The sequence below is a fragment of the Nestor notabilis genome, unplaced genomic scaffold, assembly GCF_000696875.1.
Source record: "Nestor notabilis isolate BGI_N333 unplaced genomic scaffold, ASM69687v1 scaffold22162, whole genome shotgun sequence".
In the NCBI taxonomy this organism is placed as follows: Eukaryota; Metazoa; Chordata; class Aves; order Psittaciformes; family Psittacidae; genus Nestor; species Nestor notabilis.
In genome coordinates, this window is record NW_009918235.1 from 2,775 (window position 1) to 15,520 (window position 12,746).

Below are 12,746 nucleotides of genomic sequence, written 5' to 3' on the forward strand. Positions count from 1 at the left end.
GTTAAATTACCTTTCTGCTGAAAAGTACAGTAAGCTTAGGCTTCAAACTTGACCTTTCCCGTGTTTTCCAACCTTGTCTGGTTTGATCTAATTAGCATGGGCATCTGAGCAGTTTTGCATGAGGTTTCCATAACTCCTTTGATGGGACCAACGAATGGAGAAGGGGAGAGCACTGTGGTTTTTCTACACTGTTATTTTTATCTATCAGTTTTTATCCCATGTTCCTTCTTGGTGATGCATTTGTAACCAGACTGAACAGCAAACAGCTCCTTGTGCAATCCCTGCCAAAGCTGCTGCTTGGCTGCAGTTTGCACTGCAAAAACCTGCCTTTCCCACTTCCTTCCCTCTGTCTCTTCCTTAGCTCTGCCAGCTGCCCTCTTTTCAAATGTTCAGGTTTTCTTAGTACAACACAGGACAACAGCTAGACTTGTTCTGTTAGCTAGATTAAATTGGAGAAGATCTTGTCACTGCATATGCTTATCTAATCTTGTGGCCAGCAGCACCAGCACATAATTACCTGTACAGACTCATCCGGCTCTATATTATACAAGTTAGTTTTACTCAGCCACACGAACAAACTTGTATATATTTATATGCATGCAGCCTGTATATGCTAGAGTGGCTTATAAAACCTCCCTGCTCACACGGCTACAAACTCTGCTTTTTACAGAAGGCAAATTTCTCATCTTCTTCAATTAAAAGCCCGTTTTGTTTCCTGAGTGAGGCTACCTGCCGTTCCCTGCACAGATCATGATGTGATTTTTGTTCATATGGTGGGTGGGTAAACAAAATTACGTATAGAATAGTTGGTGAAACTTCACCTGTATCTTGATTTCTCCTGGGTTTTTGCCTTCTTTTTTCCCATCTTCAGTACCACTGCTCATAAAAAGCATTGGATTTACAGGTATCATAATACCTCTCGTCTGAACAGCGCCTAGAGGGAATCTTGGTTTTATTCTTTTCTGTATCACTGAAATGTCTTCCTCCCTTGTGTCAGTGGAAGAATAAGGAGGTTTGCTCTTTCTGGGACACTGTCTCCCAAGGTAGCTGATGGGGGAGGAGGCCATGTACTCCAGCATCTAGGTTGTCTTGTCAGCGAGGATTCCTGGTGTTTAATTTCATGACAGGTGAAAACAGAGCAATGTTCATTCATGTCCTACCATACTGCCACTGTCAAATGTCTTTCATTTCTTTTTGTTTCAAAATTATTTGAGGCATTTTACCTCAGCTGAACGCGTGACTTAAGGAATTTTGCATGTAATTCAGTTTCAGATTTAGCTAGGATGTCTGAATCAAAATTGCTTCATTTTAGGATTTTACTGTTGTTTGAATTGTTGGAGAATTAAGATAACATGCTTATGCTCTGACCTCCCATCCCTGCTTGCTTTTCTAAGTTTGATAGTGAGGAATAGCTAGGGACCAGAACACCAACTCTTAAACAGCTGCACTCTCGGAACAGCAAACATCATCAATATTTCTAAATATTTAACTTGAACAATAAGATTACTGACTTGCTCTCAGCAAACAATGGTGAGCTGTAAACAATGTGTGCTTTGTTTTTTTATTCAGACAGTTACCCCTTCATGGAAAGTGTCAAGCAGCTGTCTACAAGGAATAACAGATGATGTTATGATTGAGGCACTTCCTTTAGTTTCCTTAGCATCAGTCACTTTCTTTGATGGTCACTTAGACTCTTAATATAGTCTCTTTCAAGAAGTGTAGGCAACAACTTCACGAACAATGGCTTTTCCTAAAGCTGCATGCATAGGATTCCTGACTGTGTCTCTTTTTTTCCCCCTTCTCCTCCCACCTTCCTGACATAAGATTTTAGGTAGTATTTATAACATGTAATCACAGTGTTAGGTACCAGCAGTACCTGATGTTTTGTCTGCTTTTTTTGTGTTTTTTTTAGGTTTGGTTTTGTGGTTGTTTTAAAACAGGAAAATGAACAGAACTTAACTGCATTTTAGGACTTGACTCCTGATGGGCTGGATTTTTGTCTTGACAGGGATTTTTGAAGATTCACGCGAAGAAAGAAGAAACAGCCAATGGCTTCAGAATCCATGGTCCCAGAGCAGGGCAAACAACATCTGGTGAAGGGAAGAAGGCGGCAGCAGCAGCAAACTAGGTCTTCCAATAGTGATGGTGAAGATGACATCTTTGTATTTGAAGCAAATGAGGCTTGGAAGGATTTTCACAGCTCTCTTCTTCACTTCTTTGAAGCTGGAGAGCTCTGCGATGTTACACTGAAGGTGATCCTGTCACGCATTCATTGCATTTAGCGGTCTGAAGTTTCAGCTTTAAATACACGTGCTGGAGCTGGCTGTGAATTTGGGCATGGGTGTGGAAGCCATAGAATACCTATTGAATCTGAGGCATCTCTAGATATGTTTGTGGGGTTTTTTCTTATTTAGGAAGTTTACAATTGAAATGTAAACACTTAAGTTCTTGACAGCCTGAGAGAGGAAGTTCATGACTTTGATCCAATTTGCCTGCTAAGCAAGTTCCCACAGTTGATCAGTATTTTACTGTGCAGTTTCAGCTTCTTGTAGCCTCCTTGCCTCTCACACACTTTCATCCCCAATTTAATGTCTGTTTTTGCATTCTGCATTGCTTTGCTAGATCTTCCCTGGCAAACAGGATTTCTGGAACAAATCTAGCTTCCAGCATTCTCAAAGGGGGAAAAAAAAAAAGCCAACAGACAATCATGTTCCACGGCTGATGGAAGAGTAAAGGAGGAAGAGGAAACCAGTTTTAGGATTCTTGCATAGCATTGCTTTAATGCATTCCTTGTAACTCATCTGTATGTTACTTATATCCTGATCACAATAAATTTATATCTAGCATCCATAACAGGGGTTGCCAGTGCCTACAAATATGAAGTGTTAGTTAGCTGGGCATCTTAGTAGTGCAAAATAGTTATTTAAGAAACAGAGATGAAGGAGACTTGGTCCAAGAGCAGATGACAGATGGCTTTAAGAGAAATAATTTGTCTGCTGCTTTTACTATTAGATATTAACAGGGAAAATCCTTGACAGATGTGTGTCCCTGATGCTCCCCCAGTAGGCAGCTCATCTTTCTGAAATGCTTGGGAGACAATGGGAATGTGTGAGAGGAAGAAGGTATCTCTCCCTCCTGCCCCAGTGGACAGCACAAGTAGAATAAGCAAGAACATTGTCCTGTTCTGGTTTGCAGCAGATACTAGGTCGCAGGCACTGGAATAGGTGCAGTGGCTCATAACAGTTCAGGTAATGCTCATAGGACGCAGAATGACAATACTGAAGCTGCTCCAGACAGCACAAGAGCCACGAAGCAGAACTTGCCCCATTGCTCATCATCAGGTCTTTTTACATATGTCATTTTAAAAGGTGGCTTGGGGAAGAAGGTACATGTCAGAACGCTTAACAACCCTCTTACCTTTTTTGGATGTCATCCTCACTTTTTTCCCTTTCCACTCACCCTTGCAAAAAAAGGTAGGAAGTCTTATTTTATAAACAGTTAAACGTATACTCCTGCTAGGGAAACTTGGCTTGGAAAATACACTTTACTGTGGCTGCATTATAACTTTCCCTACGTTAGGCTTGTGTTAATGTCCATTTGTATTATTTGTGTGGAGCGACATTGGTAATTTAAGAGTATTGGATTATATGACTTGGCTTCCAGTCTGCAAGTGGAAAATATGATCAGTGGAGGCTAGAGCACCTGTGTACATCTTACCGTAAGGCTTCTGAAATCAGTGATTTTCAAGTAGCTGGAAATAAAACTTGAACTAGAATTTTCTGAAGTGCTTGATTTTTCTTTCTGTAGTGCTCAGGCATTTCTCATGGTTTAGGAATAACTACTTCTCTACTGAACTTTCCACTTTTGTGTGCGACCTATGATAGTGAGCAATTCTGTCATTGATGTTGTCAGGCCAATTATTGATTTAACTGCTGGCTTTTAAAATATGATAGTTACTAACTGGAGGGGAATTCCAATTTAAAAATACCAAGAACATGCTAGATACTTTAAATTTAACAGGTTCAAAAATTCAAAAGAAAGATCTAATTAGAGAGTGGGAGGATGGGCAGAATAAAAATCTCTGAAGGTGAAAATGGCCAAGGAGCTTTCCTTGATACAGCAGACCAGCTGGTAGCATCTTTTTGCGTCAGCACTGTAATTAGTTGGAGTACTGCTGTAACAGTGACAAACCGTGGGAGCACACAGGGAGACTTCCTCTGCTCCAAAGGTTTAAAATCTGGAATTTCACCTACTATAATGATACTGTCATATGAACAGCTCCCTGTTAGAAGGTGGAGAGTGGCAGATCCATACCATCTGCTTTTCTCCTGTTGGTTTGGGTTTTTGTTCACTTGGTAGGTCTATGGATTGTTCCTTCTGGAGTGATCTGATTAACTCACACTGAACCATCTATGTTTTCCTCTCTTTTAATCTGTGTACTCTTTCATATGTGTTTGCTTTGTGTACTCAACTTACTACTCACCAGGCAGGTTACACACTTTTAAGAGTAGAGCTACTGTGTATTGAATTTGAGCTAGAAAAAAACCTCCAACTTATCCTTTATAATGTAATACCTTTTTTTTTTTTTTTGAAATTGCAAGATAGCTCAGTAACACCTTCATCTGAAAGTGAACATGTAATTCAAGTCTGTCAGAGAAACTGGTTACTAAAGTCAGCCACCCCCTTTGTGTTAGTGCAGACTGCAGAATGACAAATGCTGTAAGAAAGCACTCCTGTAATACAAATAAGTAGTGTTTACATTCTCATTTTAGTGTAATTGAATTCTATACGTTTGTTAGTGAAAAGCTTATTTTGCACATTTTCTGATCAGAATTTTGAAAAAGACATTGTCTTTTTGGGGAATACTCTATCTTTCGTAGCTAAACACCTTCTAAAAATCTTGAAGTGATTGGTAACTTTCAGTAATCCCTGTAATAGCTGTTACTGTGGTGGCTTTACAGGAATTTGCTTCTATAAACAGCTCTATCAGTTCCTCAGCAGTAATACAAGCCCCAAGGTTTAAATTAAATAATCTAAAAATGTCAATTTATAATCCCCACCGTCTCTGAATACACATTAAACAAACAAGAGCCTAGCAGCCTCCTGTCTCCAAGATGCAGCCAGAAGGTTTCTAAGGATGTTTCATTTTAAAAATAGGACACAGCTCTTAAAGAAAAGTTCAGCACATCAGTGCTATTGCTTTCTTGCATTACAGCCAAGTTTCAACTCAGATCTGATTGAGATACATTGATCTGTATCAGAAGTACAGGGCAAATGGAGTTAATTTGAACAAAATACAGTAGCTCAATATATATTGAGTTCAGAATTCTTATTTCAGTTTAACTGTCCATCCTTTCATAGCTGAAACTGACATTCCAGTAAAAGATTAGGGGGTTTTTTGTTCTTTTTTTTTTTTTCAGGTTGGTTCAAAACTTATCTCCTGCCACAAACTGGTGCTAGCTTGTGTTATACCTTACTTCAGAGCCATGTTCCTCTCAGAAATGGCTGAAGCCAAGCAGACGTTGATTGAGATCAGGGACTTTGATGGCGATGCAATAGAAGACCTAGTGAAGTTTGTGTACTCCTCCCGGCTTACTCTGACGGTGGATAACGTCCAGCCTCTCTTGTACGCTGCTTGCATTCTGCAGGTGGAACTGGTAGCAAAGGCATGCTGTGAATACATGAAGCTACACTTCCATCCTTCCAACTGCCTGGCAGTCAGGGCATTTGCAGAAAGCCACAACCGCATTGACTTGATGGAAATGGCGGATCAGTATGCTTGCCAGCATTTCACAGAGGTGGTGGAGTGTGAAGACTTTGTGAGTGTGTCACCACAGCACCTCCATAAACTCCTGTCCTCCAGTGACCTGAATATTGAAAATGAAAAGCAAGTTTACAATGCTGCTATCAAGTGGCTGCTCGCCAATCCACAGCATCATGCTACATGGCTGGATGAAATACTTGCCCAGGTAGGGCAGACCAAGATTCCCGGTGTCTGTCTCATTACTGATTTAAGATTTATAATCAACTGTTTGTACTTAAGGTAGATCTCAAGATTAAATATGTTCTTACCAGTTGGTGACTTACCTGGTATTTACAGTTGTGAGTTGATAATGGAAGCATGTTAAATCTCTTTGAGTATCAGGAAGAAGTGGTATTCTCCAGTTTCTGTAGAGAGGAGTACTTACTTTATGCTCATGGCTGGGAGGTGGGGAGCCAACAAAAAGCTGCATCTTTGTTAGAGCAGAAACTCCTTAGATTTACACATAGTGGAGAGCAAAGCCATCACTTCACTTGGTTTGATCCTACTACAGCCTGAAATGCTCGCTTCTCTTGCTTGTAGGAATCTGTACTTAAAAAAGGAGAGCAAAGCTGCTGAGGTTTTTTTACATGGCTGGGAAAGTAAAACTGTAATAGAGATGTGTCATAGCAAGTTGTGCTACTTTAAGAATATTCCATATATTTAATTAACAAAAGACCAAGATGTGTTAGCCCAGTGAGTGGGATAGGAAACATACTCTAGACCCTTCCATGTTCACTAGACTAGCACTACTGTTTACGCGTAGGATCTGAAAGGAGTTGGCAGTTTAATCATCTAGACTTGATATGAGTCTGCTTCTTCTGAAAGAAACACCCAAGTATCAAAAGGTCACTCAGTTGAACGTATCTAAATACCCTCAGTTATTCAAGCTCTAAATGTGCTGGTTATAGGAGTATAAAATACAGTATAGGTAGAGATAGGTATGGAGAACCTGTGCTGGCAAAAAGGGGGCTGCATGCTATGTGCTGCAAAATGCAATGTGATCTTAGCAGGTAGGATCAACTGTGCTGTTTCAGGTGTCACTGAACTCCAACTTGAATGTTTTGCATTGGCAGAATTGCTAATACTGGTATGATGTGAGTAACAGGCGGTCTGCTGACATACTGCTGTCGTTGTCTTCATGCGTCATTTTTCACACTTCCTGGTAAAAAGATCACAACTGTTTTCCAAAACCTTTCAGTTTCATCTAGACAAGCATAAGATTTTTTGGTACAAAAAAGCCTTCTTTAGTACACTGTGATTAAATTCATAGGCAATATAACTTTAGATTTAAAAATATAACAAGACATATTATGCAATTATTCTAGGAGAAGAGATTTACAGCTTTATTCTAGTCATGAAAACAAGAGTCTAGAATAAAGCAATGAAAAAGTAAGCCCCTTCCTGTAAATACGGGTTATTTGCCAGAGTATATGGAGCCATCAGTTGATCTGAACATTAGTGCTAGGAGAAAACATGACAGGGCTTGCTTCTTGACAGTTATTATCCACATCATAATCAGCCTTACAGGTTTTGCTGTTATAACGAAGGTCTGAATTTGTCAGCCTTGAATTCTTACTGCATCACTAACCCCACAAGTCTGTTAGCAGGGCTGTTGTGGTGCTTTTAATCAGCCTAAAATAAGCTGGGCCAAAGTAAATGAAGAAGTGGGACTGAAAGCACCTGGGCAAGGAAGAACTGGTACAGACACTTGCTTACTTGAAGACAGGGGCACCTGCCAGCCATATAACAGCACCATCCTGCTGCTCTGAGAAGCACCGCAGATACTGGACTTCTTCACCATTGCCTCTGAACTAATTGGGAGCTGCTTGGCAGCGTTGACTCCAAACCTTAGGAAGTCAGATGCTGGTTTACTTCAGTTCCCCCCTACTAACACATCCCACCTTTGTGCCTGATTGTACTTCACAATCCTCACTGTTTCTCTCACATGATAATGTGAGGATAAATGAAAGGTTTGCTGAAATAAATGGCTGTGGGGAAAAGGACATTTCAAGGCAGTCTTGGAGAACCTGACCTTAATTCAGATCTGCCCTGTCACTGGGGATTGCCCTGGGCAGTGAATACCTGTAGTTGCACCCAGAAAGACCCTTCCATTCCTCCACCTGGTCACCAGCTCTCTTCTGAGGAACTACAGGAAGGAAACAGAAACAAAATATTAGCTTTCAAGGCATTCTTTTGTTTGGTTTTGTTTTTTAAATCGTGTAGGCAGATCCACACTAGAGAAAAGTGTTACTACACTAGCAATGCCTTCCTTGAGAGAAACTTAGTTCACGCTGACAGTGTTTCCTTTTTGACCTGCCACCCAAAGAATATGAACCATTCTAGCAAAAGGCCTCTTACGCTGGCATAGCAATGAGCTGAAAAGCCATACCCTCAGCAGACTAACCTGACATGGGCTATCCTGGTAAAGTCACAGGTACTGCCTGCATCACACCAGGCAGGTGCCTGGGCCAAGGCATAGTTCTCCAGTGCTGCTTAAATGCAAATGGTTGTGGCAAACATTTGTCATTAAAAAAGAACCGTTCATATCGCTGTTACTCTGGAAAAAAAACTATGAAAGCCTCTTTTTAGTGAAGAGCATGGGGCTGCCAGCTGATTCAGAAGCTGCTGTCTGTTATGCGTGTGTCACTGTAAATGGTGAGACTCAGTCAGTTCAGCCAGTTACTCCAACTGTGTTCATTTCTGTCAGGTACGGCTGCCTCTCTTGCCCATTTGTTTCCTTATGGGTGTTGTGGCAAAGGAAGAGATTGTCAAGCAGAATCTAAAATGTAGGGATTTGCTGGATGAAGCAAGAAACTACCACCTTCACCTGAGCAGCAGGGCAGTGCCAGACTTTGAGTACTCCATTCGCACAACACCAAGGAAGCAGACTGCTGGTAATTAAATGTGTGTCTGATTATCCAGTAGGAAGTGGTGTGGAGAAAAGGCAGCACATCTGTGCAGGGTTAGCTGGCTTGGTGTAAATGGTTGTTAATGACTTAATGTAAAACTGGGAAAGCCATTGGTTACCTTTCTGGTAATTAGGTAATGTGCTGCATTTTCCTAGCAGAACTTTAGCAGTCATTTTGTTTGTTTAAATCATTATTTATCCTGATTAGCTCTATCTGTATTAAAGCCAGAACTGTTAAGTATGGTATGACCAGGCACTATGCTCAAAACTGTACTGAAAACAACAGACACTTACCTTTTGGTGTGAGAAGGTTGAGCCAACTTTTAAACTCTTTGGCTAACCTACATCAAAAGTAAGTGATGAATATTAGACTGCAAATCCTAATTGTTATGTTTAACAAAATCTGTTTATCTCTCTAAGCAAAATCACAAAAAGCATATTTAAAATACGCATTGTTTTTGCAAGAGCACAGATAGTTAATTGGCATAGCAGCATGCCAAGCAAAGTCGAGACTCCAGCACCCAGTTATGGAGGGCAACAACCATGCCCTTTGAAGTGAAATATGACTTCTCCCAAACTACGTAATTTTCAGTTCACTCTGCTATACGACTTTATCCCCCTTGTGCCTGCTTTCTGGAAACCTCTTTTGTCTTCTTCAGGTGTGTTGTTCTGTGTTGGTGGTAGAGGTGGATCAGGCGACCCATTTCGGAGCATTGAATGCTACTCTATCAGTAAGAACAACTGGTTCTTCGGCCCCGAAATGAACAGCAGGAGAAGGCACGTGGGTGTGATCTCTGTGGGAGGTCAGTAACCCCATTCAAGCAACTGTTCAAAAGGCACTTGTTTGATGGAATTAGTGCTTCTACTAGTTATAATTGTAGTACTTCTACTACTTCACTTGCTTAACTGTTGGAATAGTCTTAAATTTAGTAAAGCGTCTTCCCGTTAAGAGGTTTTAATTCCGAAACAATCTGAGAGCAGGCTTACTGAAAAAAAAACGTTATGTGAAGTGAGAGAGCTGGGGCTGTTCAGCCTGGAGAAGGCTCCAGGCAGACCTTATTGTGGCCTTTCAGTTCTTAAAGGGGGCTTATAAGAAAGATTGGGGCAGGCTTCATAGTAGGGCCTGTAGCAGTAGGACGAGGGGTTCAATTTTTGAATAAAGGAAGGAAGATAGATTTTTTTACAATGAGGGTGGTGAAACACGTGAGCAGGTTGTCCTGAGAGGTAGTAGATGCTCCATCCCTGATCATCTCTGAGCAACCTGATCTAATTGAAGATGTCCCTGCTCATTGCAGGAGGGTTGGACTAGGTGACCTTCAGAGGTCCCTTTCAACTCAAACTAGTCAGTGAGTCTATGAACTGTATACAGCCTCTTGCCTTAATATGTGATACTGTTTTTTAAATCCATTTACAAAGAAATGGCCTTACACAGCAGTTACCCAGAATTTGCTAGTGCTTATAATAGCTCTCTTCATACTTAAATCTATACAGGCAAGTCACTAAGACCATAACTCTTCCAAGGAGAGACCTACCTTTATTTTTGGGTCTCCGTCTTCTGAAACCACACAGTCCAGGGCAGCTTAGCACCCATGATCATAGAACCATAGAGTGGTTTGGGTTGGAAGGGACCTTAAAAATCATCTAGTTCCAAGCCTCCCTGCCATGGGCAGGGACACCTTCCACTAGACCATGCTGCCCAAAGCCCCATCCAGCCTGGCTTTGAACACTTCCAGGGATGGGGCAGCCACAGCTCCTCTGGGCAACCTTTGCCAGTGTCTCACTACCCTCACAGGGAAGAATTTTTTCATAGTATCTAAGCTAAATCTACCCTCTTTCAGTTTAAAGTCATTCTGCCTTGTCCTATCACTACATGCCCTTGTAAAAAGTCCCTTTCCAGCATTTTTGTAGGCCCCCTTTAGATACTGGAAGCTGCTCTAAGGCCTCCCCCCTGAGCCTTCTCCAGGCTGAACAAGCCCAACTCAGCCTATCTTCATAGGAGAGATGCTCCAGCCTGACCATCTTCACGGCCTTCTTCTGGATTCACTCCAGCAGGTCCACATCCTTCTTATGCTGGGCTTGTGATGCAGCATTTCTTTGTACATGGTAGCCCCTGTGTTGCTGCAGCAGACCAGAGATCTTTCCCTCCCTCCCCACCTCAAAAATCTGGTGAGACCGATAAAAATGTCCGAAACTGATCTGACCTGCAGTACTCAACTTATGAGATTTTTTTTGTCTATATAACCTCAAGATTTGTAGAACAGTCCACATTAGAGCAGATCTCTGGTTGAGCACAGCATATAAAAATACAAAGTCTATACTTATTAAAATCCTGATACTGACAACAACATTTGAAAACATTCACCTTTGAGCTTTTTGTCTCCAGGTAAGCAGGGATATTACAGAAATAAAACCTGAAATAATGCCAAGCAATATCTGTTTAAAAAGATATTTATATGTGCAGGTAAAGTCTATGCAGTAGGTGGACATGATGGAAATGAACACCTGGGAAGCATGGAAGTATTTGATCCTCTCACAAACAAGTGGATGATGAAGGCATCAATGAACACGAAGAGGTACGTGTCCCATGATCCAAAATTTAAGCTCTAGTCTGTGACAGATGATTCCTTGCTGATGCTGAAAAAAAATCATGTCTGCCTTTGTGTTTCCAAACTTTGCTATTTTTAGGATTCTTTTATTTTTATTCTGGGGCTTCATGCTAATACACAGCTTTATTTACTAGCTGTAAAGCAAACGCAAATCTGCATCACATACTTGCATCTATCACATATTTGCACAAACACAGAGTTGTGTGTAACATACTTTAAGTATTTCAGTGCAAAACTGCATAATCCCTGGCTGGTAGCAGTGATTATGTTTCTGCTTTGGCTTTTTTTTATTGCCCTATTATCCTTTTCATTTTTCCTTTTCTTGGGGGCCTGGCTTTTGGAGCACTGAGCTCTTCATAGTCCAGCTGTGCTTACATTCCACTATCTAGGGCCTTTCTGCTATGCCCGACAAAGAACTCACAACTGACTAACTGGTTCTGTGGGGTTTTATTGCTCTTTTTAAGAATGAGCAAGACAATTGCCAGCAGAACACACACAGTGAAATATTTCATGCCCAGGGAACAAATAGCTGCCTATGCTTTTGCCACAAAAGGACAGAAGAACTGAAACATTGAAAGTCAGACTGAGGATTTTCATGCCTTCTGACATTTAAGATTTTTTTTAAGGAGCTACTGGACTTGGAGATCTGTATTTTTTTGTTTCTGCTGTTGTTTAAATCAACCTCTTTAATTCTACATTCCATTTTGTTATTTGTTGTTTCTAAAAGCATCGTGTAAAAGTAGGATTGAAATACTGAGCATGGCTAAGTCCTAAAGCTGTGATCTAATCAAAGTAAAGACCCAGACTCCTAGAAGTGTCTTCTTGCTCCACTTCCTCCCTTCTGCCACCACCCAGCAGCAAATATCAGCCCTACATTTCTGTGACATTTCTTACTCAATACCTTGGTAAATGAAAGGACTGCTGTGCCTTGACTACACTTCACTCCTTCTGTTCACAGAGGTGGTGTTGGAATACTTAATTGAGTAAAAACTGACACCATTGATGGTATCTGTGTTTTCTGCTGAGGCATGAGGCAATTTAAGGTAAGCCCAGGATACCATCATAGTGTTTGTTTTGTAGAAAGATTGTGCCACCCTTGCTCCTGCCTCTGTATTGGTGTACCTGCCCTCTGTGTAATGAGACAAGAATGTTCTCAGTGAAATGGTAAATCACCTGTCTTGGCAGTTAAAGCAGAAACTTAATGCTTTCATTATAGACCATGCTTTTCATTTTGTAGTACTGATTGTATGCTCACATTCAGTAGAAAAAAAATCTGACAACTACTTTAAGACAGACCTATTGGAAAATAATAGAATTGCAATTAAATCTTGCTAGAGTTCAATCATCTAATATCTGGCACAGGTTTGCCTTTTAATACGTATCAATATCACCCCCCCCACCCCCCCCCAACACACAACCCACACCAACG

At 41.0% G+C, this 12,746-nt stretch overlaps 1 protein-coding gene across 3 annotated transcripts in view; it reads left to right on the top strand.

The window, feature by feature from the left end:
• The first annotated feature begins 1,938 nt into the window (after positions 1-1,938).
• Positions 1,939-12,746, top strand: part of KLHL8 (kelch-like family member 8) — a 14,099-nt gene continuing 3,291 nt past the window's right edge. The window contains exons 1-5 of one of the 3 annotated variants that reach the window (XM_010009615.1): positions 1,939-2,252; positions 5,421-5,969; positions 8,511-8,697; positions 9,371-9,514; positions 11,173-11,284. In XM_010009615.1, coding sequence (XP_010007917.1) covers positions 2,049-2,252; positions 5,421-5,969; positions 8,511-8,697; positions 9,371-9,514; positions 11,173-11,284 — 1,196 coding nt within the window. In that variant the 5' untranslated portion in view covers positions 1,939-2,048. The remainder of the gene's footprint in view (positions 2,253-5,420; positions 5,970-8,510; positions 8,698-9,370; positions 9,515-11,172; positions 11,285-12,746) is intronic. The other 2 variants (XM_010009616.1, XM_010009618.1) reach the window with 2 other exon arrangements.